At 39.5% G+C, this 27,511-nt stretch overlaps 4 protein-coding genes across 10 annotated transcripts; 3 read left to right on the plus strand and 1 right to left on the minus strand.

Annotated features, from left to right (window-relative positions):
• Positions 1 to 7,408: 7,408 nt before the first annotated feature.
• Positions 7,409 to 8,357, minus strand: LOC103710977 (mitogen-activated protein kinase kinase kinase 1). The gene has a single exon (XM_008796926.3). It carries the CDS (start codon positions 8,320 to 8,322, stop codon positions 7,627 to 7,629), a length of 696 nt encoding a protein of 231 aa, XP_008795148.3. The 5' UTR covers positions 8,323 to 8,357; the 3' UTR covers positions 7,409 to 7,626.
• Positions 8,358 to 10,225: 1,868 nt separating this feature from the next.
• On the plus strand, positions 10,226 to 17,653 carry LOC103708481 (nuclear pore complex protein NUP35). Its single transcript, XM_008793424.3, has 3 exons — positions 10,226 to 10,922; positions 14,036 to 14,147; positions 16,909 to 17,653. The coding sequence occupies exons 1-3, from the start codon at positions 10,321 to 10,323 to the stop codon at positions 17,245 to 17,247; spliced, it is 1,053 nt and encodes a 350-aa protein (XP_008791646.2). The 5' UTR covers positions 10,226 to 10,320; the 3' UTR covers positions 17,248 to 17,653.
• Positions 17,654 to 18,749: 1,096 nt separating this feature from the next.
• Positions 18,750 to 25,628, plus strand: LOC103708490 (protein phosphatase 1 regulatory inhibitor subunit PPP1R7 homolog). Of its 5 annotated transcripts, XR_005513104.1 has the most exons (8): positions 18,752 to 19,366; positions 20,731 to 20,961; positions 21,156 to 21,302; positions 21,388 to 21,530; positions 21,608 to 21,722; positions 23,438 to 23,599; positions 24,776 to 24,826; positions 24,982 to 25,628. XR_005513104.1 is itself a non-coding variant. In XM_008793435.4 (6 exons), exons 1-6 carry the CDS (start codon positions 19,094 to 19,096, stop codon positions 23,516 to 23,518), a joined length of 990 nt encoding a protein of 329 aa, XP_008791657.2. In that variant the 5' UTR covers positions 18,752 to 19,093; the 3' UTR covers positions 23,519 to 24,280. The 5 variants fall into 5 exon arrangements, 2 of the variants coding, with proteins under 2 accessions (XP_026661486.2, XP_008791657.2); XR_005513105.1 differs by lacking the exon at positions 24,776 to 24,826 and having other exon boundaries at positions 24,982 to 25,627; XR_604310.4 differs by lacking the exon at positions 24,982 to 25,628 and having other exon boundaries at positions 24,776 to 24,933.
• Positions 25,629 to 25,797: 169 nt separating this feature from the next.
• Positions 25,798 to 27,402, plus strand: LOC103708504 (mavicyanin-like). Of its 3 annotated transcripts, none has more exons than XM_039129694.1 (3): positions 25,798 to 26,139; positions 26,235 to 26,460; positions 26,817 to 27,402. In XM_039129694.1, the coding sequence occupies exons 2-3, from the start codon at positions 26,277 to 26,279 to the stop codon at positions 27,155 to 27,157; spliced, it is 525 nt and encodes a 174-aa protein (XP_038985622.1). In that variant the 5' UTR covers positions 25,798 to 26,139; positions 26,235 to 26,276; the 3' UTR covers positions 27,158 to 27,402. The 3 variants fall into 3 exon arrangements, with proteins under 3 accessions (XP_038985622.1, XP_008791687.2, XP_038985621.1); XM_039129693.1 differs by having other exon boundaries at positions 25,799 to 26,145; XM_008793465.3 differs by having other exon boundaries at positions 25,798 to 26,460.
• Positions 27,403 to 27,511: the final 109 nt, after the last annotated feature.

Below are 27,511 nucleotides of genomic sequence, written 5' to 3' on the forward strand. Positions count from 1 at the left end.
AGGCAGACAAAAAGAAGTGCGAAGAATCATGTTAGCATCCGAAAATTTTTGCTGATAAGTAATTTTGTGAATATTTTATATGTCTATACATTTATGTTAGTTTTTTTTTTCAAGAAAAGAAAAAAAATTTTTGCTGAGAGTTATAGACAGAGCTGACAATATATGCTGCCCACTGACCTAATGATGCAACTTAGTGTTCTTTAATAATTACCTATAACTATGTTTTTCTTCAACTAGGAGCTAACACTTTTACATTGATAGCTTCTCTGAAAGCCTATATTTTTGAAGTTGCCTCTAAAGCTATAATGGTCGAGGGCAAGAATTGCACATACATACCCACTTTATTGAGTCATATGGGCTATAGCTTACCTCGTGACATCTTATGTATAATAAATTGCTGAAGATATTGCTCATGGTTTATGATATGCGCGTGCCGGATTTCTACAATCATATTTATAGTTATGGAATTATGTGGAGTTTCCATGTGAATCTAATATCACATGTTTGAATTGCAATAGAAATCTTCCGTCCAAGAAAACATTGCATGGAAAAACACCAAATAAACCTTTAGGTTTCTAGCGCGCCCTTATCTCTCCATCCATCAAACTGTTGATAGGAAGGATGGGGTTTTGCTTTGGGTTCTCTTAGTTGGGTGGAGGGCAAACATAAATTTACTTTCTTGGCTAGAAGTTGCTATATAATGTTAAGAACTCTTTGCTGCATCCTACGATATTTGTGTATTTCACTAGCCATCATATGCCGGCAAGAATGTCATCCGTACAATCATTTGATTACATGAATCGTTTGAGTTCCAATAGAATCTATGTTACTCGTACCAACTTGCTTTTATTGCTCATCTTCGGATTGGCATCTCTTCATGAGTTACTCTAGCCCCTTTTATTCTTTGGTCTTTATAGTTTTTATACTAGTGATTGTTACTATATTGCTACCAAAGCTTCATTTTGAGACATCCCCTTCATGATGGTGCTCATACTAGCAAATACCATCTATTTGTGTTTTATTATAAGTATGCATGTATGTACATATATGTAATATGTATGCGATGTTGCATATTTACAGAGAAGTGAACATCGAGAATTTTGGATGTAATATTTTATTTTTTAATTCTTATGGATGTATCTTTTCTCATTTAATTTAAGTTGTCTAATTTACCAAAAAAAAACACTTATTTGATGACGGTTTATTGTGTGAAAAGATTACATCATATAAATTTACTGCTGAAATTTTGGGGATAGAATCAAAAGATATATAGAGAGGAGATGGACACAAATACCTTTCACAGACTAACTATATATTGTGGTAATTATAGTCTCAAGCAGCCTGCATGTTCTTCAATTTGCAAGAATAAAGAAGCGTCAAATACCGCGAAGGTAATAGGACTACAGATTGGATGGCTGCTTATGTAGTCTGTCACTCCGGCAGTACTCTGTGGGCTGGAAATGGAGAGTTACTTCTGGCACTTCGAGGTATCCTATTTTTTGACTTTATTGGATGCATCTGTGCTCGTCAGTTATGATCCACCCATTCTAATACACACAAAAAAAAAAAAAAAAAAAAAACGGGCAGCAGCATCACACTTTTAGTGTAGATTTCCAAGGGGCGGTCTCGGCTGCGCGATTGCCGGTGGCCCCCTTCGCTGGTGGGCGGTGCAGGTGGTGCGGACGCATCACCCCTCTTTCGCTTTCTTTGACCTCCACACCATGCGGCTTTTGGCGCGGACACGGCTAAAAGCATCGGAAAACATTCTTCTGGTGTCGTGTCGCGTTCCGCTTCCTCAACGCCATCAGAATCGCTTTCTTGCTCCCCTCCCCGGTCCCTCTCAATTGCTCCCTGATTAATTGGTCATTAGCTAGTTGTTTAGGACAATGATTGATTCAGCGGGCTTTGTTCGAATGGATGGCTGGGGTTTATTTATAAGTTTGATCATATAATGATAGGACTATTGCGCTTAATTTTTTTTTGGAAGTGGCTTACATGACTCTGCCTTGGAACCAGCTTTATATCATGTGAAAGCTGTTGTCCCCAAGTCCAGCCTAATACCGTCAGAGAACCCGAATGAAATAGCAATCGAGGGGGTGAATATGGGACCTACTACTGGCAACTCTCCATGCGCCCGTATCATAAGTCTAATCTGGCCTGTCACAGGAGAAGTGAACTGTTAGAGTATTACCTCTCTTTTTTTTTGGCTTAATAGAATCTACCATATGTTTAAGCTATTAGAAATTTCTACAGCTTGGGCTAAAGGGATGTGCTGCTATTTTTAACTGGAACGACTCAATTTATTATGGCTCTTCATTCTTGATATTCTACACCGGCTAGCTTTACTCATGGGCTAATTAAATTTTAGTATTGGACATGCGCAATAGACATGATCAATTGAGGCGGTAAAGTAATTGATAATATGCATGCACCATATGATGTAGATGATAAGAATCATGGATGATTACAAATTCACTGAAGTATTTGATTAAGTAATTTCACGCTACCTGTGTAACTTAATAGACGTACTTCTAATTTTAAACAATCATACATTAAGCATGGCATCTGAGATAGATGTAGATTTTACACGAAGAGAGAGAGAGAGAGAGAGAGAGAGAGAGAGAGAGAGAGAGGAAGGGGATGTGAGAGAGATGTTAGGCTATCCTTTATATATATATGACTTTGTCGAGCTCGGATTCATGTTTTGCAACATAGGTTGGCACTTATTTGAATTAGCAACAACTTAACCATCTTGGAGATGGATGATTGGCATTCATTGTTTTGGCATGCCAAACACAATGGGTTAAGAAATAGATGGTAGTCGTCAGCCATCTATCTCTGAGTTGGCTGACATGTCGCCCATCCAAACAAGCACCTATCTCTATAACACAAAATATTCACCACAAAAGATTTTGACTCAGCTTTGTTTGGATGTTAGATAAGCCTTTCTTAACCTTGGGTTATCTAGTTATTCATCCACATCTCTCTCTCTCTCTCTCTCAAATGTTACCTGCTTATATATGCAAACATGTCTGTTTTGTTTTTGGTTATTCCTATCCAACCAATACTCAAAAAGTAACTTCCCTTAGTTAAAGTTATTTCACCCTCCCCGCTAAATAACTTTAACCCTTGTACAAAAAAAAAAAATTTAACCCTTGAAAATTTCTGTGTCTTAAACTTGAACCATCAAGGAATATTAGTAACCTAGGATGAATCGACAGGAGAGGAATACCCACAGTTAAGGTTAATTATCCCTTGATTAGCTTTCCATCATCCAAATTAACGCAATTTAAATGCGTGATATGCAAGCACCATCTACCTAGCAAGCAAGTGCTAGTTTTCATTAGAGGAATTACGGTGTGCAAAAAATATGATAGAGAAATACATTTGGAGGCCTGTACGCCCAACCTAATAACAATGTTTGCGTCCGCGTACGCGCCCACACATTATTTTGGTTTCTAGCCAACTGAAATATCTTAGATCATGGTACTGATTTTCTTTCTGAGATGTCTTATTGATTTTGACTATAAAGTATTTCAAGTCGAATACTTTAGAAGCATCATACCTTAGCGCACACACACTCTCTTTCTCTCTCTCTCTCTCTCTCTATATATATATATATATATGTATGTATGTGTATAGACTATAGTATGTGTATGTAACTATCAAAGAATCCAATACAAGCATAGAGGTGTGAATTATGAACCAAGAATCTAAGCGGATGCTCATCCTGCTTGTGAGTCCACGTGCCATGTCGTTCATGTCTTCCATGCGATGCGATGAGGAGGGATCAAACGAGCATGCAAGCCCGAGGAGCACAAATGGGCATGAGAAGGTGCTTGGATCAAACAACACCCAATGGCGAGAGGAGGGAAGGAAGGGGAGCAAGGCACGCTAACTGGGGAAAGGAAGGGGGGCAAGGCACGCTGCCAGTGCAGCAGCGGCATGGCGTGAGCCGACAGCCGATGCTGAAGCCCACTTCCTTCTATTCACCTATTATTAACAATTAAAATAAAAAAAATCCACATAAAATATGCAAAAATGTGGCACTTCTCGCCTTGTCGATGTCCCCATCCGATAAATATGCCAGTCTTATTTTAATCACTAATACGAGCTTTAATTATTTTTTTAAGGATTATTATATATAATGGTGATGGTGGAGGAGGAGCTGGTGGTGGTGCACCGCCCCAATAAAAAAAATCCGATTGAGCTTTAATTTAGTTTATCCATTTTAGAATTGAGGGTTTTTTTTTTCTCTCTCTTCCATTCTTTAAGCTACTCTAGATGAGAACTATTTAAATAGGCTGCCACTTCCACTACCATTGCTACTACCATTCTATAGTTATCTTTTTGCAGAAAGTTGATTTTGTACAGGCAACCTCCTCCATTATTGAGCTATTTTTTATGTCAGAGTACAGTTTGATTGGATGAGTAGTCCACGTCAGCTGCTGGTTTCACCGAACAGTTAAGACACTTTAGATACAAGTTGATTGGCACTACATAGACCTATCTACACGAGGATATTGCCTACATAGGTCGAATAGTTGGATTAGAATTTCGGAGCCTATGGAAAAACTAGGGGGAAAAAACTGCAGTCTAGAAGTGTATGACTTTAAATGGGCGGATTCATTCAAAGACTATGATTTCATCTTCTTCAAACCTTTCTACACTTCAATTTTGAAAAAAAGGTACACATGCATGCACCCATAAAATCATGCTTTTGCTATGTAAAAACCTAGATTCCTAAGTTAAAAGCGCTTTCAAACATCCCTTCATTGCCTGGATTTTATCTTTTACGCAGGGAGGTTTCTCGTTGCACTTTTTTTTTTATAGGTTTTTTATGAATCACGAATGCTCTTTTTTGGAAACATACGTGCTTTGAAATTTAGAGTCTAGTTATACACCTTAGAGCATGAGCATCTAATTACCAGATCAAACTCCACCATATCAAGTTTTGTTTCTGATGGATGCCCTGCATATCGCCGCTTAGGAATAATAATCTAAACTCGGTAGATTCACACCTCCGTGCCCTTTTTTTTTCGCCCATCAATCCCTTCTCAAAAGGTATATCTTGATTTTTTTTATTTTTTTATATAACAGTGACTCGTCTTGTTTGAGCATGAGTACAACTAATAAAGTCAGAAAAGAAAAATTAATGGAAAGAGAAAAGAACATACTCACGACTCTCCTAGAGAATCTTTTTCGAATAATGTGCAGTATAGGAGGCGGCCTAGTCAGCAGTACTATTTACCTTTCAATAAATATGAACGGTTCGAAAGGAGCCAAACTTTCTCGCAAGCCTGCATATGTCCCGAAGCAGCAGGTGCTAGTCATCGTTGTTGTGCTGGCCCTGAATTCACTTGATCATCATAGTCGAATCTCCTTCAAGGTGGATGCTCTTAGCTCTGCTCCGATGACAGTCTCATCAAAGATTCGTCGACCTCCGGCTGCAACTAGTCTAGAGTCATGATCTCTTATCACAAAGCCCACTCCTTTTCTACCTCCATCCTTAAAAAAACTACAATCAAATTTTATCTTAAGAGAGCTAGAGGGTGGGAGCTCATAGAAAACAAAAGCAACTTGATTCTTTTACTTGAAACTTTTTATTATACAAGTGGCATTGACTACTTGCATATATTTGTTGTGGATTTCGAGCATTATATTATTTTATCCATAGTTTTTCTTTTTTTGCCCTTCAATTGGAGTTTGAACGTAATTTCCATTGATTTATCCCGTTAAATAGGTGAAGAGGACAGCAAGCTTAGGTCTTCACACATGGCACGGCCCCAGAACTGGTGCACAAAGGTTGAATCCGTCTCTCTAATTAATGTCAATCAAGAAGGAACCAGACCGCAAGATCAGAGACACCGCTCATGTCCTTAGGTCCGAGACCCACGCATTACATCGGTCTATGAGACGCCCAGATGGCCCGGTTCGATCCGAGCTTAGGCTTAAGAGAGAAAACCTTGGTCTAGGCCCGGCTCGGTCCAGCAGGCCCAATTAGAGTTGGGAAAAATGATGAATCTAGAAAGAGAACTTGCCGTATGGAAGATCAGGTCACGACGCTTTAAATGAGCAAAACTATAGATAAATGGAGAGCAAGAGGAGCGAGGAGGATGTTGTGGACCTGTGGTATACTGGTACACGACTTGCAAAAGGTTTCATTTGTGTTGCATTTTAAGTTTTTTGTTTTTGCATAAATACCCTCCTAAATATCTAATTTTATATAAATATCCTCTAAAAATTAATATTTGCATGTATACTCTCATAACACTTATTTTGCTATTCTATTTTTTATTCTTATTTATATATATATATATGCATGCCATATAACATCGTTAAAAAATTAACAGCTTTAAATTAAAATGATTAAAATATCTTTAATGGATAGATGTATAGAAAGAAACATTTATAAGACGATCGCGATGGAAGACAAAAAAATAATTTTAAATTTTTATTTTATTTTTGATTAAAATAAATATGGTTTTTTTAACGGTATTGGAAGAATCATTATTAGGAGCATTTGTACAAAAACAGTGTTTTATAAGGATATACAAATAAGTATAAATTTGAAAAGAGTATTAACGTCAATTTAAATTTTTAGAAGGGTATTCATGCAAAAATAAAATAAAATTTTTTTCAGGTAATTACATTAATACAAGGTACAGAGAGAGGAGATTGGCAGGATTGTTGCATCCATCATTACCTATGTTCAACCCCGTCGAAAGGGTTTCAAACTCCAGTGGAGGATTATAAAAAAGAGGCATTAGAACAAAACATAGAAACTCAAGAACGTCTCATATAGTCATATATCAATAAACAAATGTGAATTTTCTATATTCGCTGCTGCTTGTTTATATCTATCACCCATAACGATTTGAGGCTTTGGTGGATACTGTTTATTAGATCAAGATATCCAATTGACCTATAAATTTATTATCTTATTTTTACTCTAGATTACTATCTTTTAACTTTTTTTAAAAAAAGTATCATATTAACCAACCGGTGAGCATCAGATAGGCAAGCTTCTAAGTGCTATGGAATATGGAACACCCCTCAGGGCTAGCTTAGAACTTTTTTTATTTAAATGAGAGAGAAAAAACCTCCTAGCATAAGCAAACCAACCCACACGGCCGGTTTGCTTCGTTCTGCTTAATTAGTTGCCAATCCTCTACGATATTTGTGAATGCTCCCTACTATTTGTGTATATATCCATCTGTTTATATATATACTTGCATACATATTTGGCTACTTGAATTAGTAATTTGCATGACTATACGATAATTATGTGAATCCAATCTGTTATCCATAGCTGATATTTGAAACTCAAAACTCAAATTTAAAATGCACAAAATATGATAAACATGTTGTCATATCTTGTGATTATTGCTGGTATATATGGATCAAATTTACCATCAAAGTTGACTTGATTTATATTGCTTCATGAGAGGCTTTGAATTCGGCGGGCAACACACCTTTGTTAATGGGTATCAGTCTAGTTTAGCTAGCCCATGATCAAAAGATACACATCCAAGATTAAAAGTCAGCGATTTCGTTTAAAAATAATAATATATACAGAGGCTGCCGCCATCTTTACGAAGTGAAGGCTACATGCACCCGAGTCCCTCAGCCTGCGCACGATCCGCCGCCACCTTCGTCGACCTCCTCGCTAACGTAGGCCGCGAGGTTGACGTATCGCTCCTGCTCCCTCCTCTCCGTCCACCGGGCCCGGCACACCACGCAGCTGGTTCCCCTCCTTCCTCGGCTCCTCTTCCACCCCACAAGGCACTCTCCATGCAGGGAGTTCCCGCAGGTGCCGCACGTAACCAGCCTCCCGCCTCCCCCCACCTCCTCCAAACAAATGGGGCACACGGCGCCGTCGTCCTCCCTCGCCGAGGCCACCAGCCGCTCGGCGTCGCCGCCGTTGCCCGAGAATACCTGGTGGAACCTCTCCCGGGCCCGGGATCCGGCAAGGACGTCGGGGGCTGTGGGTGTGCCCAGGAGGCGGGCTAGCTGGCATGGGCGCAACGTCCGCCTCCAGATGCAGGCGTCGTCGAAGGACAGACCGAGAACGCGGAGGAGGACGAAGAGGATGTGCTTGCAAGGAACGGTGCGGTCCGGGCAGGTGCATGACGGGGTGGAGGCGAGGGTGACGGTGTAGACGTTGCCGGTGGCCCCCAAGACGAAGAAGTTGGCGTCCGACCGGTGGAGGAGGCGGAGCCGGTGGCGGAGGGCTCGGATGATCCGGTCGGCTACTTGTTGCGCCGGGTTGCATCGGGTTCCGACGGTGGTGGCCCGGGTGCTGGGGCCAGCGGACTCCATGGATGGCTTGGGTTGCTCGTGGTAGGTATGGCCTGCACGCATGATCGATGCTTGGTGCTTTGTAGGGGGAAGGGGATGTTCTGCGGGATGCATTGAGTGCTATACGGGAATGGACAAAGGATGGCGGATGTGGGGGGGAAACTGATGGGGTTAAGTAACTTTGAATCAAAGACAGGCTTGAGCTAAGCCCAAGACCATCCTCTCAGTCTTCTGAAAAAAAACATATAATAAATATCAATGACCTGCATCAAGGTATTTATTGAAGCATTTTGAGCCAAAGCAAATCAAACGAAAAGGCAGCTGCAAAGCAATGCTCTACTTCAACTACCACCACTTGCGACGGCTTGCTATAGGGTTGCAGTCAAGATGTAAATTGAAGGGAAAAAAAGGTTTAGTTGTCATGGTGATTGGTTTGTGGCAACTAAAACAACAAATGGATGTGTAGCATTAGAAGATGTATATCCTTCAAGCAACACAGACACATCTACAACAAGCAACAAATGTAACTTGACTAGAAGAATTAAAGTTTTTGGCAGCCAACAATGGTTGATTCCTTCAAATGGAAAAACTTCTAAGAAAAATAAAGTTACCATCCTTGAATTCTCTGTCGAGGAAGAAAAGGCCCAGCCACCAAAGCAACGGGGGTGGTTGGCTTCAAATGGAAAATTTAACCTGCATTATTTTTTTTGATTGATCCATCCATGATGCACCTTAAAATTTCCTCAGCAAACTTAAAAATGATAGCTAATGAGAAGAAATTCAACTGCAATTATAGATTGCTCGGTTGCTAGAAAATTCAATTAGATGCAATAATATCTATGATTGTAACTAGAATTGTTGCAATTCGTTTGTAGTTCGAAATATCAGATTCTATACCAGTACCATTCTATTGCAGTGTTGACACATCCAATAAAAGAATTAGTTCAGCATATTGAGTGTCGGCACATTCTCTTACAGTATACCAATGCAGTGCTGCATGGTTGATACACAACAGTACCAACCAGTACGACAAATTTTATTTTTAATTGTTTAGTTCTGTAATACTAAAATAGTCGAGATAACCTTAAATTTACTCTCTTGAAAATAAGATACTAGCTTCCAATTAAATATCATTAGAACGAAATAATCATAACGAAGGATGATAAATATAAAAGAGTACTATTCATCCAAAATCATGATCCCTGCTAGTGAGCTCTATCCTTGGCTTAAGTTGTTGGGGGATTGGGCAACAATAAGAATCAAGCTTCACTGCCCAATGTACATACAAAAAACAATCCAAATCTTTCACTTGCTTAAGCTAGCTGCTAACCAGAACAAGATGCTTCCTAGAAGCTATTCATTTTTTGGATGGCACGGATTTTAGGATTAGTTAAAAAGAAGAGCATTTCATATTAGAAAAATAAAGGAGTAGAAGCTTATAAGGATTATTAAGAAAAAATAATAAGTTCTAGGATATTTTGGACAATTTCTGGAGGATGACCCTTCTATTTATTTTTAAAAGCATTATAAATTTATCAACGGAAAAGGTTATATGCAAAAATAGTTTTAATGAGTCAAGGCAATGTCGGCGAATTGCTGATTATTACTTCAAACTAATTATGAACATTTTTTCCACATAGCCCCCTTAGAACGTATTAACAGATAAATTCACGTACGAGCCATGTGAGTTACGAGCTTGTGGCCCCGTGACAGTAGCGGTTTGAGGGGTTTTCTGTAATTAAGTAGTAAGTTACTTCAAAAGTTTTCGTCAAATCACCTGCCGATAATAGTTCAAACAATTTTTACATACAAGCCCTATAAAATGTTAATAATTACTAGATTCGTGCATCCCGTAACGGCGTTACAACGAAGCTAGCTTGTACAATTAGGTGAGTATAACGTGGTTTAAATCTCTACAAATTTCCCGTTTTTAGTCTGCTCTCGCTCGCTCTAGGGTTTAAGGGTTCTTCACTTCTTCCTCCTTTCGTAGAGATCGCTCCTCCGATCGTTCCTCAGAGAATGAGGACCACGCTTCAGAGAAGCCCTAAAACCGAGAGGCAATCCCTCTTCTTCCGAGACCTCGCCTCCCCCGTCTCCACACACCGCGGCGGCGCCGCCGGCGGACGCTTCGCGACGCCCGGTCAGGCCGCTGCCGTCTCCGCCCTCTGGCGGGAGAATTTCGGCTCTTCCGACCCCCCGCCGCCCCCTGTCTTCACCCTCGAGGACCGTGTCAATTTCTCCCCAGAGCCCGGCCTCGCCGACCTCCCTGCCTCCCCGGAGCTCAAGATAGAAGCCCGAACCCCGCCCCCCGCCCTCGGCTACCTCTCCTCCCCTTCCCCTCTCAAGAACCGGGCCGAGGCGAGCAATTCGGGGGCGGTCGGTGGGGGGTTGCACGTTTTTCAGCAGCAGAGCCCTGGGAGCTCGAGCTGGCGGTCTCCTGCCAAGGGCGGCGGTGGTGGGGAGCTCGATGACAAGGGGAAGGGCTCGCCGGTTGATGGTGTGATCCATCCGGGGCCGTTGATCACCCTGCCGCCGCCAAGGGAGGTGGCGAGGCCAGAGTTGCAGAGGAATAACTTGCCCGTTGGAGGGCGTGATGAGGAAGAGTGGGTGACGGTTTACGGGTATGGCTAATTCTGTCGTGGTTCTTTATACTTACCTTCTTTTGCTATATGTTATTTCCGCAACAAAATTTTAAATTTGGGCGTATATGCTTCTCTCTGTAAATTTTAGTGATTCTTTTGCTAGAGATTGATATCAGTACGACCCATATTGTCTCCCAGATGCCTTGATTACCCGCTGTTGCGGTCTGTACATTCTTAAAGTTTGTATTTTGTGAACCTCTTGGATTTTAAATTATATGAAATCTTGCTAGTCATAGTATGTGGGTCTGTTTTTTTGAACAAATCGTGGATTTACACGCCATTAATTAGGGTTGAAACATCTTGTTCTAATTGTGATGGTGGTGTGTTTCTAAATCCAGCTCTTAAATTGCTTTGTCGAGCTACTGTCCAAGAAGACGTGTCGGTCAATTGGCAGGATTGCCTACTCCCTTAGAATCGTAGTATATTAGTTTTTTTTATCTTTGATCACAGTAAATCATCATAGAGGACCCTCTGATGAATCTCATGAAAAAGCAAACAAGAACAAGGTTTAATTTTCGAACCTTAGGTGATCTTACAACCTGATCGGCATAATGATAGCTTTAGTCTAGGTTGCTTGATGTCTAGATTTAACTAATGCTTTATATAATGTTGGAAAAATGATATTTTTACCTGAGTCTTGGGGTGATTCTATCTAAGATCGCATCGTGAAGGGTTTTCATTTTGTTTCATGAAGGTGAGGGGATTTCTGCTTATGCCACCTACAGCTTGAATAAGGGTATAAGCCTGTCACTCTTGTCTGCCTGAGTATGTTTTTTCATTTGGATCTTTATGAAGGAATTTCTTTGAATGCCGCTGTATCTTAAACAAAGCTATAAGATCCGTCATTACATTCGTTTAAGTGTATCTCTGATTTGAATCTTCTGCTTGAATTTGAAAGTTCAAATGAATGAAATCCAAAAACATTTCCATCATTTTGATCTCACTCTCTAACATAGGCAACACGAACCGTGTTGACATGAATGGATCAAATTGTTCTGATAGAACTTATACTGGAGGATCATTTACATCCATATCTATGCGATGTTGAATGTGAAGATATCAAAATAATATAATGCTTCTATTGATTTATAACCATCGCAAACAAGCATTATCCCAGGTGATTTCATATGGCATGTCTATATGCTTCATCGGAAGTAGAGCAGCATCCTCCCCTGAGATAGTCAACTCCAGATCAATTTTCACATCATTCATTTAAATTTTCCTTAATCATAACCTCTTTTGGGAAGTTGTATCACAAATTCTACAACTCCACCCACCACGACTTGCATGTATCTTTACTCCAGGCATCTATGCCATCTTAGTCAGTGTAACTTGTCTTTGATCTCAATTGGTGCAACTCCGTTGCTTCTTTTAATGTACTTATTTCATGCACTATTCCTTATAGTTATTTTACTACACATTGAGCTCAAGTTTCTCATCATTTCAACACTCATTCTATGTGCTTGAACCTTCTTAATAGCTCAGTATTAAGAATTATTTCACGTTTCCACCTGTATTGTTGTCTTTTAGATTTTCCTCTTTAAGCATGAAAGCCACATATTGATCACACAGCACCCTAAGTTTTTGCCCGTTCCCCTATTTATATTGTTGAACTAATTTGTGATGGTAACCAAATTATCAAACCTCGTATCTCTCTAACCATCAATTCTGATTGAATAGTCTTTATGCTTCACTCCAATTTTACAGATATTTATGCTCTTAATTTTAAAGATTTCCACCATAAATCTGTCTTAAGACTCTGGTGTCCTATAAACAATTCACTTAGTCATGTGCAAATAACTTTCGCAAACATCAATCATCATTTTAAAGTGACAAATGGCCAAGGTTGCTGTAATCTAATTGCCATCTATAACTTATTTTGTCCTGATAATTACATCTGATGATGGCAACTGCTTGTCAAAGATTTCATAATGATTCCAACTGAACTCTTTTGGGCACATTACTTCCTCAATGCTTAATGCTCACTAGCTTTCTTTTTGCAGTACATGTGTGCTTTCTCCCAGTTAATAATGATCATATGCCGATACTTTCTTTCTAAATGTTTAGACTGAATGCCTATTATTGAAACAACATCTATAGTCACCCTTGTTGGCATAAAGCCAAATTCTTACATAGATATTCTCTTTTACAATTTAGGTCCTTACCCCCTCCTATGTAACTTATATGGTGGGAGATAAGTTTATATCATGATATTTGGTTTGGATGGTGCATTGCCACCTCCTCCCCTTTTCCAAGCATAACATTCTTCTCCAATTGTTTTTTTCCTTTTGAAGATTTTAATAAATAGCTGTACTATCCTTTTCTCATTACTTTTTATATCTGCATCGATGATATATCTAGTTATAACACCTTGCTAGTCTTGCCTTCTTTTCAAATCCTCTTCAATCATTTGAATTGAATGTTTGAAGGTTTTTGTTGTTTCTTGTTAAGTGTGTTTCTTCTATAATTTTTGCCATCCTTATTTAGCAACCTATGGGTATCACTGGATACATGGCTGTTTATTTGAACTTAATACTATTTGATTTAGGACTATCCCATTTTCATTTTAGGATCATATGTTGGAATTTATGGGGCCTTGGTCCTCTATCAATGAACCAGGTGGGGGGGGGGGGGTTAGACGTGGTATTAGACATGCCATCATGTTTTAGCTGAGTGATTATAATATTCGTGCTACTATAATTTTGTATTTATACCTTTTACTGTTGCTTGTGGTGTTCTTGCAGTAACTTCATCTGAAAGTTAGTTGTTCAGTTGTTTTTATGTGTTTTGATGTATTATCATAGTTTGGTGGAGTGTTGCATTTAATATGTAGGAGTTATATATAAAATAATTGTGTCTTGAAGAACACAAAGTGATAGATATATCAGTTGAGAAGCTTACTTGCATCCTTCTTTTAGGTCCTCCATGTTTTGATACACTTTAGTTTGTTGTCTTGTCTTGTTGGTATCTTCTTCATGTCTTGTTATCCTCTTAACATTTATTTAAAATTCTTTCTTACATGACATACAATGTAAGTTGATTTAGTTAATTTGTACTGTAAGCGTAAACCGCTCTTTATTCTTTCTATACAGATTTTCACCTGGTGATACAAACCTGGTATTGCGAGAATTCGAGAAATGCGGAGCAATATTGAAACACATACCTGGTCCAAGGGTTGCTAACTGGATGCATATTTTGTATCAGGTATTCTTTATTTCTGGTAGTAGTATATCATATATAATTATAATTATAAATAAGGGTTGCACTTTGAGTTTTTTATGGAGATCTGTTTTTCTGTTGCATATAGAACTGAAAAATGATAGAAACCCAAATTAAGACGTTTCAAGGATGGTTAGATTGTAAAAGAAATATAGTAAATTAAAGGGAGATTATATTATGAGTGGAAGAAGAAGAGCCATGAAATATGAAAATGTTATCGTGAGTTGAAATTTTATACTGCATGTTCTCTGTGATTTCTTGGTTTCCTCAAATTGAATCCCATCCAACATACAGTAAACTTAAATTTTTATTTACATAAACCAACATAAACCTTCCAAGTTCACAAAAATATGGTGATTTAAGGAACTACTGACAACAGCCTAGAAATGATAAAAGTTGCTTACTCTACATATCTATATCCTTGAAAATTAATCCATAGTGACTAGCTAACTGCAACACATATAACAAATTCAAAGTACTTTTCATGAATCAGCACTCATGTAACTGAGTACTCTGTCAAAGTGTTCTCTTATATCACTGAGGTGAAGAGTTTGGAAGAATGAAAAAGTTTATATAACGTCAGTATGTCTGCAAGCAAGCTGAGCCTGACTGTAGGTTTAGTTCAGCCATGTCAACAGGATGTCATGTTTGGCTTGGGCCCTAGTCAAGCTCAGCTGTAACTGCTCAAACATAGCTCATAAGGTACTCGAATGAGCTGATTCTTAAGTCAAGCCTGGGTCTATGGTTTTTCTCCCCCTCATTTTCTGAAACAATGTGGAAGAGCTGGTTAACTAGCTGGGCCTGAGCTGTTGACGAACAGGTTAGTTCATTTGCTGCCTATATATGAGAACAATTGGAATAAGTAAATACATATCATATTCAAGCCTGCTATATTATAGACTTCTCAAATGCTCCTACCTACCTGGTTCAAGAGTATTCCATCACAGGGCCGGCCCGAGCCTTAGGCGACCGAGGCGGCCTCGGTCGCCTAAGGCCTCAGGCCAATGGAAGGCCTCTGGGAAGGCGAAGGGAGCAAAGAGATTGAGAGAGAGAGAGAGAGAGAGAGAGAGAGAGAGAAGTTCCTTGCGTCTGACCGTGACCAAAAGGAAGCAAAGACCCCATATAAAACGGGAACAGGAGCTGGCTCCGAGTCTTCCCCCTTGATGGAAGGGAGGTGGAGAGTTTCCTGGCCTGCAGAGGAGCAATTTGGGAAGTTGGGGACAGTAGTTTTGTTTTGGGTGGAGAGAGAGAGAGAGAGGGGAGGGATTTGGTTGGCTTCACACATGCCTGAAGCCACTCTTATCTTTCATCCCTTCTCTTTTTTGGTTTTGGTCTTGGTTTTCCTTCCCTCACATTACTCCTGATCCAGCTAGGCCATCAGGAAGAAAGGGGGATTGGAAATGGACTTGGAGGGTGGAGATTCTTTTAATTTTCTCCTCTCGGTTTCTTCTCCCCTCTTGGGTGGTAGAGAGAGAAAAGGAGGGAGGGGGTTGAATGGCTGCTGTGCTGTGATGTTGCAGTTGCTGCTTGGGTACTCACTTGAAGGGGAGATGGTGGGATGGGACTTTTATTAATTAGATGGAGTGAATTTCCCATAATGCCCCTACTTTCTCTTATAGAGAGGTTCCTTTCTGGACAAATTCTTTTCTTTACCATGACCATGAAGTGCCATGGGATGACCTTTTCCTATTCTGCTCTTGCTTGACATGGTAAACAGTATTGCCAAGCATTATCTCAGTTATTTAATCAGTTTCATGGTCTTTCTTTTAGGATAATTACTTTTCTGTGCTTCCATTCAAAAATTTTATTAAATTAAAAAGGCTTCTTGTCTATCTTTGTTAGATTCATGTATCTTTGTTGAAATAGTGTACTTGATAGCTATCTATTTCCATATCATTTTTTAAGTATTTTAGACTTATTAAAAATTTTTATTATTAAAAAAAAAGCCTCATTCATTAGATTCGCCTTAGGCCCCCAAATGTATTGGGCTGCCCCTGTTCCATCATCATGAGTATTATGAGGTTATGCACCAAGGTCTCCTTTTCTTCCTTTCTCTTTTTGATGAAAGCTCCCTCCCTTTCTCTCTCTCTCACACACACACAAATAAAAAGGGGGAGAAGAAGACTGCTTATAGCTGAGTTCGTATATAGCCTTTGTTGACACGTTCTGCTTATAGCTGATTTCATATATAGCTTTTGTTGACTTGAGTCAGGAGAGTGCTACCTTGATCTTTTAATGAACCGGTTGGAGACTTGTCCATTGTTCCCATGACACAGTCTTTCATTATAACGAAATATTGGAGCTTTCTCTGAATTGTTTTGATGATATATCTGGTCCTGTTCAAGCTAGTTAACTGAAAAAAAATATAAGATGTCAAATAGTCTAAGAGACAAGGTCCACCTGTGCCAGGAACACAGTTGCAGAGGAGCAATAGGAGGTGTAAAATACTTACAGGCTGTTCCACTCGATTCTGATCAGATGGTTGTCTTATCATTAGTGCCTTTTACACTATTTTGCTAGATATGCACCATATGTGCGGGAATCATGCAACATTGCTGGTTGCATGCTTCTATAGACAGTGATCATATAGAGTTCCTATAACATGTAATGTCATCTAAACCTTTTTATTTTGTATTCTGCTTTTTTGATGTCAAAAATCCAAGGGGCTTTCATAAAGATAAATGCTGCAGGTAGCAAGAATTTCCAGACTGACACTCTTTGCCTTGTTTTGTTGTGTATTTTGCAGAGCCGATATGATGCCCAAAAGGCTATTGCAAAGAACGGTGTGCAGTTAAATAGCATTCTCATTATTGGGGTGAAGGCCATGGATCCTCAGCAGCGCCAGTATCTGAATGAGAGTCTAAACAGCAACTATCATGGGGGCTTCATGGTTTCCTTGCCCTCACAGTCTACAGCTGGGATGAGCTCTGCTGCCAGGGGCTTGTCAGGTCCTCCCTCTCGTCCTTATCACCTACAGAATGGCAGCATCACCACCACCAATGATAGCGAGCACCGTACAAGAGCCATTGCTTCCCCTACGAAGTCGGTTGTGTCCAAAGTTGTGGACTTGATGTTCAGCATATAAATCAGGACATATGAGAGCTTTGCTTTTGAACTGTCTGATCAGTTCTATCTCAGATTAAATCATAGTTCTCTGCCTACAAGCTTGCAGAAATAGGCAGCTCAACCAATACCCACTCAAATTTGGACAGTTTCATCTCTTGCTGTGTTCGATCATCAGATGAGTGAACTTCTGTTGCCAGTTTCAGATCAGTTGCTGCCGCTGGAGATGCATCAAGAATTTTGTACCATCATATTTCTTCTGTCTGTTATGTATCATCAGAATTATTAAAATGTTTCGCCAGAGCATTAATCTATATAACTATGGTTGCACCCTATAGAGTCTGTTTTGGTTCCAACACCAATAAAATCTGATGTATGATCTGTAGCCAATGCTTATAAAATTGCAGATATCCTTCATTTTGTTAAAATATAGTTGTTCGAAAAATAGTTCAAATCTGGGTGTACTTTTGAGTGGAAAAACAAAAGGAGATCTGGGTGAGTTGATATTTCTATTTTGCTTGGCACCTAGAGTGATGCAACGGTAGTTCTCATCTGTGTAGTGTTATAATGTTCACTTGTTGAGCCATGGTATATAGGCCTCCATCCTTCATCATGATCTGAAATCTGGAGTATGGACTGAATACTTCTAAAATTGCGAACTATCCTCTTTTTATTAGTCTGTGACTCTGTGAGTGGAAAATTGTTCAAAATCCAGGGCGAAAGGAGATATCGGTGTAGTTGATATCTCTATTTACCATGTACACTAGTTGACACTCTATCGATGTACGTGTAAATCTCTTCCTGATTACCACAATGCAAACTAGGCGAGCCTCGGTGTACAGCTTGATCCGAAGTCAATCATCCATCTTAAAAAGATGTTTACATGCCCGCTAATTTAATATAACAGACTTATAAAATCACAGCCATCAGTTCTTTCTCATATGATCAAATTCATCAATACCCTCTGATTGTACGTATCGAGCACCATCAAATGCAAATGTTGAACAACATCCGAGCTGATGAGCTGGTGAGGTCATTTGCTGATTGCGGCAGATTGGGTTTAAATCCCGTCTTCAGCGGGTTTGAGACATTTCCTTTTGTTGTGCGCGAATTGGGTTGCCCCGACCGGCGGATTGGAACCATAACTCCAGTCCAGTACTCGCTCGCCACGTTACCCTCCGTCTTTTTTTTTTTTTATCAAAAATAGGAGGGGAGGGGGAGGGACCAGCCCACCCGCGTAGCAGCCCCATTACTGAGCCCCCCTTTCACTAGAGAATGTTCGATACAGGTCGCAGGTTTCGCGTGCCTTCCCCGACCCGTGGGCTCACCCCACTGGGTTCACCGCCTCACGTGTGGGTACGTCACCCCAGTGCCACCTTGGTACAAGTGGAAGGAAAGCATAACCGCCAACAAGCCAGCCGAGCGTGGGGCATCCGGTCCCCTAATTTAATCGACGCCCGTGCGTTTCGAACCCGGACAACTTGGGTGGAATTATCGCCCCCTAACCCTCCGCCTTTACTGGAGCTGAAATGAGGGGGTTTGTACTGGTCCAGTGGACCCGGTTCACATATCGTTTCTCCGGCCGGTGGAAAGAGTCGCCCATCGTCGCCTCTCGGGCCGCGCTTCTCCTTTTCCTTTTGGTAGTCCTCCCTCGGTGCGTTTCTTTCGTTTAGCACCCCGTCGTCGTCTCTCTGCTCCCGCCAGCGATTCACGGAACCCCCCGGAGAACTTATTTTTATTATACAAATCCCGAAATAGAAAGTGAGGTTTCTTTTATTCTTCGCCTTATAACTATCCCCTCCCTTTCGTTTTCTTGTCAATTGAGGGTTTGGATCCGGTTCTTGGTCTCCCTACTGCCGCAACGCGCGATGGAGGAAGACGGGAACGGAGGGGAAGGGAGGGTGGAGGACGAGTCGGAGCTCAGCTGCCTCGATCTGACGAGCTTCCAGCTTCACGATCTCGGCGAGGTCGATATCCCGGAGAGCCTCGTAGAGTTGGATCTTACGGCCAATAGGCTCACCAAGTTGGACCCGCGGATCGGTCTCCTCTCGCATCTCAGGAAGCTTTCCTTGCGCCAAAACCTCTTTGATGATGAGGGCGTCGCGCCCATCTCCCAGTGGAATACCATCTCTGGATTACGTGTAAGCACCGCCCCCACCCAACAACAAAAAAAGAGTCATGTTCTCTTTTTGATATTCCTGAAAAAAAATCTGCATTCTCTTGTGATTTTGTTATGAAAAGATTTATTTATTTATTTTTAATTAGCCAGAAACAACAAAAGAGGACCGATCGGTTATTTTGTCGTGACAGGTAGCTGTAGTTACTTTATTGTTCATACTTTAGTAACCATATTGTCGCATATTCGTTGAATTCACCGCCTTATTATTTTTAGCACTCAAGACCCAAACGTGAGAGTGATCTTAAACTGTGTCCGGTTGCGGATTTCAACTATGATTTTAATGCAAGCCAATGTAAATTTCAACCTGAATTATGCTATTGTTATCCCTATCATTCATCACACTGATGACAATCTCAATTCGATAGTTTGGATTTGTGTGCTCAATTTCCTTTCTGATCCTGATGTAAGCACCGTTGACCTAAGGCCATTAATAAAATCTGGGGAAAAGGTTTGCAAATTAACAACCACATGTTACAATCTCCATGGCCTGGACAACATTGTTAAGTTGATTGACTCTATGACATTCTTAACCTTGAAAAAAATGATGATTCTTAGCATGGTGTTATGCCGCTCAGAGCTCAGAATTAATCAATAAGTTTGTTAATGTTCATATGGCTGTTACAAGTAGCAGGGAAGGAACTAAGTGCTTGCAAATACTAGTTAGTCTTAAGATATATCTCTTCTGTAGTGTTTGGTCCAGACAATCATTTTCGTAAACCAGTCTGAAACTGCAAGTTGGGAAGGTTAGCTTGCATGGCGACGAATAGCTTGTCGCTATTTTCATTTGCTTAACTTTGAAGTTATATTGAAATGAAGGACTTGTATGGATTCACGCATGGATCTTTTTTTGAAATATCAGTTTTATGATGTACCTTCTTGTAAATATCGCAACTAATGAAAAATAGGATAAATATGTGGCAATGACATAGCAGTAGGTGAAAAAGTGTCCAACTTTTATAATGATAAAACATACGGAAAGCATAAATTTCTTATATACTTTGATTAAAAATTTTATAATTGTAACTTATGATAGTAGCAATGCATGCATCCGTAAATTATTCATCATGGAGAGTCTTTCATTAAAACCAAAAGTTGCAAAGCATTTATGAATTAGAGCAAGCAAAGGAAACATTAAGTAGCAGAAGCTTACAAGGTCCTGAAGTTCTGGCAGCAAACTCCTGTCTTGAGTATTGCTAGGACAACTTGAGAAGACTGATCACCTCTTTTGCACATGGAGTACACTATAAAATTATTGGGTTTTCGCACGTTGAGAATGCAAGTTATTACTGCTGTATTTTATTACCTGTAAAATGTTCTATTCTGCAGGAACTGGTACTCAGGGACAACAAGCTCAGAGAAATACCTGATGTTAGCATTTTCAAGACTCTCCTTGTATTTGATGTCTCATTCAATGAGATATCTTCATTGAATGGTTTGTCCAAGATCTCAAACACACTAGAAGAACTTTATGTTTCAAAGAATGAAGTGACCAAGATGGAGGAACTCGAGCACTTGGATGCACTCCGAATTCTTGAACTTGGTTCAAACAGATTGCGGGTAAGTTATTACCTATACGGCTTCTCCAAAGGCATTTGACTAATGGAAAAGGCATGCTTGACCTTGGTTATGACAAAGCTTTTTGAAGCCTTGCCATGATTTTTGTTACTTCATTCTGTAGTGAAACCCACACTAAACTCTAAATTGTAACTAAACTTATTTTTTTTTACTTATCAGTTTGAATTTCATTTCAGGTAATGGAGAACTTGCAGACATTGAAAAATTTGCAAGAGTTGTGGCTGGGAAGAAATCGTATCAGGATGGTGAACTTGTGTGGTCTGAAGTGTATCAGAAAAATAAGTTTGCAGAGCAACCGATTGACATCCATGACAGGGTTTCAAGTATGAAATTTTTTAGTCTATGCTCTTTGTTGCTTTCACGATTTTGCTCTTTATTAAATAATGATTTTATCTTACTTCTTTGAAGGAATGTATAGCACTAGAAGAACTGTATCTGAGCCACAATGGAATTCAGAAAATGGAAGGTTTAGCCACCTTAGTAAATTTGCGTATCTTGGATGTTTCATCAAACAAACTTACTGCTATCAATGATATTGAGAACTTGACAAGGTTTGGTAATGCTCTTTTCCCTAATATTTCATTAATTGTCACTTGTCTCTCATTGCATTCATCATTGCAATATGCAGCTTAGAAGACTTATGGCTTAATGACAACCAAATAGCATCATTGGAGGGCATAGAAGTACCTGTGTCTGGTTCAAGGGAGAAGCTTACAACCATATATCTGGAGCATAATCCCTGTGTATGGTTCTTTTCACTTTACCTGGAACCGTCATTGTTCTTTTAGGCACATTGAATTTTCTTGATATTGATTTTCCATTAAGGTGATTGACTAGTATGGAGGGTTTTTTTTCCTTTGAAAATTTCTTGACATTCTTGTCTCTTTCTACGCCGTAGTGAAGTTTCTAGCTTCTATCCATCCAACATATGTGAACAGATGCACCTTACCTGAGATTGTGACATATTGGTTGGGCAGTTCATTTGTTCAGGGGAGCATGATGTGAATTCAGGCCTGACCTGTTACAGACCAGGTTGGTTTCTGTCAAAAAGTCAGTTGCAGTCTTCATTGTGCGACCTCATTACTAGTCAATAACTTGTTGAGGTAGGGTATCTATTACAAACCTAGCCATTCCATGAAAAATGCCAAGACATTAGAGGTGCATTAGGCCTAGGGTCTTAACCAGGTACATAACAGGCCGCCATGCTCCACAACTAACGTCTTTGGCTGCTCTGGTGGTAGGTTTCTCTTTTCTATGTTACAGCTTTCACTCTAAGATAATCAAGTAGCCCTTATGTTGGCTGTACTCTAGCCCCACAGCTCAACCCCCCCCCCCCCCCCCCCCTCTTCTGCAGAAAAAAAAAGACCCCTCGGGTTGCCCCTTCCATAGGTCACCCTTCCATGACTCGAATTCTGGACATGGCACTGACTCTGATACCAAATGTTATGACCCTGACCAATACACCAAAAATACCTAGGTATTAGAGATGCATTAGGCTTAAGTCTTAACCAGGTATGTAACAATATTGTTGCCTAGTAATATAGATGAGTTGATCTTTAGCATCAAGTTGACTGTTAGAGTTCTCAAATGTCCTTCAAAATTATGGCATGTATGAGGAATTTGCTGGGAGTGCCACCTTTCTGATTTGAACTTGGATTCTACTCCCCAAGTGCTTATGCTTAGGAGAGGGGTGCCAAGAAATATGTTCTTTGAGTCACCCTGCGCTTTCTATTGGTGTTCCGTATGTGCATGTCTCATATATCAGATTTTTAAGGCAATGGTGAGAGAAGAAATATGACAAAAGAAAGGAAAGGAGTAAGTTGGAAAAAAAGTTGAAAGCTCCATGATTACTTAGAAATGAAAAAGTGAAAAGGACACCAATAGCAGATAAGAAATAACTGAACATACTGGGCCTATTTCCATCTCTGCCTCCCTAGGCTAGAATGAGACATGAATTTGGAGTTTTTCCGCACATGAGCGTTCCAAACAAGAGTTTTTTAGTTTTATCCCATTAACCCCTTTCCATAGCTTCCAGGCTAGTTTTAGTCTGGTGCTTCTGAGCTCAGTTCTTGGATGCTGCAACATGATTACCATGCAACTTGTATGGAACAAAACAGTGTATGGAACCCCACAGATATCACTTGCTTTGGTACCTACTTGATGCTAAAAGTAGGAATGGTTGATGCGCAGTTAGGGACAAATTCTCTCATGTTTTATGTAAAGCTGCCATGAAGTTGTTTAAGATTTCAGGGAACTCCAGGAAAGTTCCTATTGACATGAGAACTGTTATTTACAATCAAAATATTTGTTGAAGATGTATGCAGGCCATGGAATTTTTGAATTCGTAGTTGTATTAATTACTGTTATGACCATCATGAATCCATAATTATCTGGATGTTTGATTCAATTCAAGGCACTGGTATTAAAATGCATTCTCCTGGTTCACCTTGTTTTGCAGGCTAGCTCTCCAAATTATTTTACTACTTTGAAGCAGCTTTTTCCAAATCTTCAGCAAATTGATTCTGATATACTAATGTGAGGGATCAAATAGCATCTTGTTTTGCAGAACATTGAAGGCAGTCATCAAGATGACTTTGAGACATCTCTTTGGTACAAGTTGGTAAAATCATTTGAGCCTTTTTCCTGCTTTATCCTGTTTAGCCTTCAACACCTTTGATTGTGTAGGATGGATATCCAGCACACCCTTCCCCTGTCTCTCCATTTTTTCTTTTTTTGCGTGAACTGTTGTTACCCTTCTGTGCTGACAAAACAGGCTGGTTCTGAGAGAGAACTCAGATAATATCTGCTCCATTTATCCTGAACTTAGCTTCTTATTTGCTTTTCAAACAATTTCTGCTAGCCAAACATGCTAGAGTTGTCCTTTGAGCTTGCTTCCTCCTCCTGGTTACTCTTCTAGTCTGATTGCTAGAATTAGAACTGCATTCTCAGGTGTTTCATCAATTTCTCATCAAGTATATGCATACTGAATTGAATCAAGTACTTTTCCCATTCTCAAGTGATAAAGGCCAAGGCTTGTGGATGAGTAGCTGATCTGCCAGTCTCATTTTGTTATTATTATTTAAAAGAAAACCTCTGTATGCATAAATTCTTTTAATGCTATGTAGCCAGAGTGGGAGATTGTACTTTGTAAATCGGTAACTTTCAGTTACTCAACTTGTGATCTCCTTTTCTCTTATAGGATTGTGGTCTCCTTTTTTAAGATTACTCTTCCTCAAGACTTCTATGGTTCAACGATATGATTATTTGAAGGAAAACATTCAAAATAGGCGCTTTACAAATCTTTTATGGGCCGATACTTGGTTTGAAATTGTACAGTTTGTCAGTGATGTTAGCCTGCAGATCGATCAAATTATCTGGCAGTGCTTTAAGCTATCTCCAGACATGGATAAATTGGATCTTTGTGTGGCCTTGGGTTTCTAAATCATGAGAAAATGTAAGATTGATCGATGAGGTTGGTATGCTTGTAATCATTCATTTAGGAAGATATAAAATCTTAACGCAAAGTGAATGAGGAATGGACTACATTTTCTTGTCGGGAAGAAAGGGCCTGCATATCTCTTGCAAGGAGGTCTACTTTAGGCTAAAATTTCTGTGCATATATTTAGAAATTAATCATGCATTTTCCTTTTCTTTTTTTTCTCTTTTCCCCCTTTTCCTGAGATCAAATTCCTTTCATTAAGCTGTAGAGAGTCATCTAAAGTTTCTGTTGCTTTTGCTTTGTTTTGGCTTGAGTTTGTTGATCATATTGAAGAAGGGGTATTGACTCTTGTTATAGGTTTGGATGGGGCAAACAATGTCTTGGGAGGAAGCAACAGTGCAGTCTTAAGTAACTCTTCCCTATTTTTCTACATTTTTATGGGTTATTACTTTGGACGAAATTTTAAGCATCGGAAGAGTAGTAGCCCGAGTCATTGGTTAGTTTCATAATTGCCACTTCCTGATTTGATTTAGGTTTAACAGAATTTTCTGTCGGATTTGTAGGTTGGTGCTTGGTGGAATCGGAGAGCTTCCAAACTCAAGTAAAAGCAGTAACCCGATTTGCTTTTTATTTTTTTTATCCCCCTTTTTAAAATTCTTGTTTCTAACAGGCCGATTTAACTTCTGCACCTCTCGCGTAAACAAGGTTCTGGATAGAATTTAGGTTTAATATAATTGCTCTTGTATGTTGTACGTCAATGGCTGCTCAAGCTTTATGATCACTGGATGCTTGAGTTATTTAAACCAAGTGCATCATTGGCAAAACTCCTCTTCTTCTTGTTTCATATTGGATGACATAAAAAAAAAAAATAACAGTCCATTATACAAGACTCCTACATTGTTGTAGAGTGGCTATTTTAGTAACCTCCAGATTGTAACAGAGCAGCCTTATCATTGGGGCGGGCCTCAGCTTGGTTCGCATATTTAGATGAACTTGGCTTGCTTAGGAATTGTGGTGGCCACGTAACATGGCTGGAGACTTCACATAAGCACTTGCTCTTTTAGAGAGAGCCATCTATAGGAGTACAAGTTCATAAAATATCAAAAGAGAAGTGCCCTTCATAAAATTTCAAGTACATCTATTGATTCATCAAGGAAGAAAAAAATCAATTAAAACAAGAGTTTTTTCATGAATAACTTCTTAAATATCGCGAATTTTGCATGAATACCTTTTCAAAATTGATATTTGCATGTATACTCTAGTAAAATACTTGTTTTGCTATTTTACACTTGTTTTTATATATGTACCCATACCATCTAATGTCATTAAAAAAATTAACGGTGTACAAAAAAAATATTTATAAGATAATCGCGATCGGAAAAAAAGTAATTTCGAAATTATATTTCCTTTTAATCAAAATAAATATGATTTTTATTGACGGTGAAGATCGTTATATTAGGGGTATTTATACAAAAACAGTATTTTATAAGGGTATAGAAATAAATAAAATTTTTAAGAGGATATTTAGATAAATTTAAATTTTTAGAAGAAAATGCATGCAAAAAAAACTTTAAAACAAACAAAAAATTTTTGTTCGATTCACAGAAAATCCCTCAATCCATATTCTCCTTGACCGCACTATCTCGTCCGTTTATAACCGTTCCTGAAACCATTTTAACTGACACCACGTTCTCCACTTGCACGGCGACTGAAACTACACCGTAACGGTTACTTCCTACCACGTATAACCTCTTTTTTTCTTTTCCTCTTTCTCTCTCTCTCTCTCTCAAATCCCTCACTTTCGTTCCCTCACAAGGCTGGAGCTTTTCATCCCTCGACCAAAGGAATTCAAGAAGAGATGGCTTCATCCATCCGCTTTTTGTGCATCATCATCACCATGGCCACCGTGAACTTCCTCGCCGGAGCCTCAAATCAATACAATGTTGGCGACGCCGAGGGCTGGCATCTGCCCGATGCGAACAACACCGACGTATATAAGATCTGGGCAAGCAAGTTCACATTCCATGTCGGAGACTCAATAGGTCAGTGCTTTGCCATTCTTCTAGCCATTGGTTCTTCAGTTTCATACTCTTCAGAGTGCTTCTCTTTAGCACATGAATAATGTTCCCCCTAGTAAAAATGGACTGAAATGCTCATAATGTTACAAAGATGGTAATCATTGATCTAGTGAACTGTTATGACACAACTGTTTTGGTTGCTTTATCTGCATAAAATTGAGATTTTTATGAAAATCTTATCAACATGCTAACATCTTAACTGTTACACACACATGCACACAGACGAAGTAACGATAAATGGTCTCATGGAATTCACCTTATCTTTTACTTGGATTCTTTTGTTTACTTCATAACAACATGACTTCTCTTTCTACATCCAGTGTTCGAGTACAAGAACGATTCTGTTGTCAAAGTGGATAAAAGAGGCTACTACCATTGCAATGAGACCGGTCATGGTTCGATGTTTAAGGATGGACACACTGTTTTTCTTCTCGACAAACCTGAATTCTACTACTTTGCGAGCGGTGATCTCGACCACTGCAAAAAGGGCCAGAGATTGATGATTGAAGTGAAGGGCCAGCACTCGTCACCATCCATTGCTGCCCCTTCACTATCCCCACGTCCAAGCGCGGCAGTCTCATGGATCATTCCATCTTTTGGTACCCTCATGGCTTTGGTGACCTTAATGCTCCTGGCTTGCCATGGGCCTTATTTAGCTTAGAAAATTAGGTTCCAACAACAGGAATAGGAGTTAAGATCTCCAACAATGGAATCGGTTACCTCTCTCTCTCTTTCTCTACCCATTGTTATTATCAGGATAGATTTAGATTTAGCTACACGATCTGTTGTCATTATGAATGCTACTAAGCTTGTTACTATGATCTATTTATATTCCTTTTTGTTGGATGTAATTGTCTAAATGAATTTTTAAGTGTTAGTTGCCTGCTTTACGAGGCTTATCCTACATTTGCTCCTTGAGCTTGCACTGTTAAATAGAATCCAGGTCACTAGGTTGAAGGTTTACTCCTCCAACTCTATTCTCTAATATGATTTAACATGTATAACTAAGAGAAGT

This window comes from Phoenix dactylifera, chromosome 8 (assembly GCF_009389715.1).
Source record: "Phoenix dactylifera cultivar Barhee BC4 chromosome 8, palm_55x_up_171113_PBpolish2nd_filt_p, whole genome shotgun sequence".
Classification (NCBI taxonomy): domain Eukaryota; kingdom Viridiplantae; phylum Streptophyta; class Magnoliopsida; order Arecales; family Arecaceae; genus Phoenix; species Phoenix dactylifera.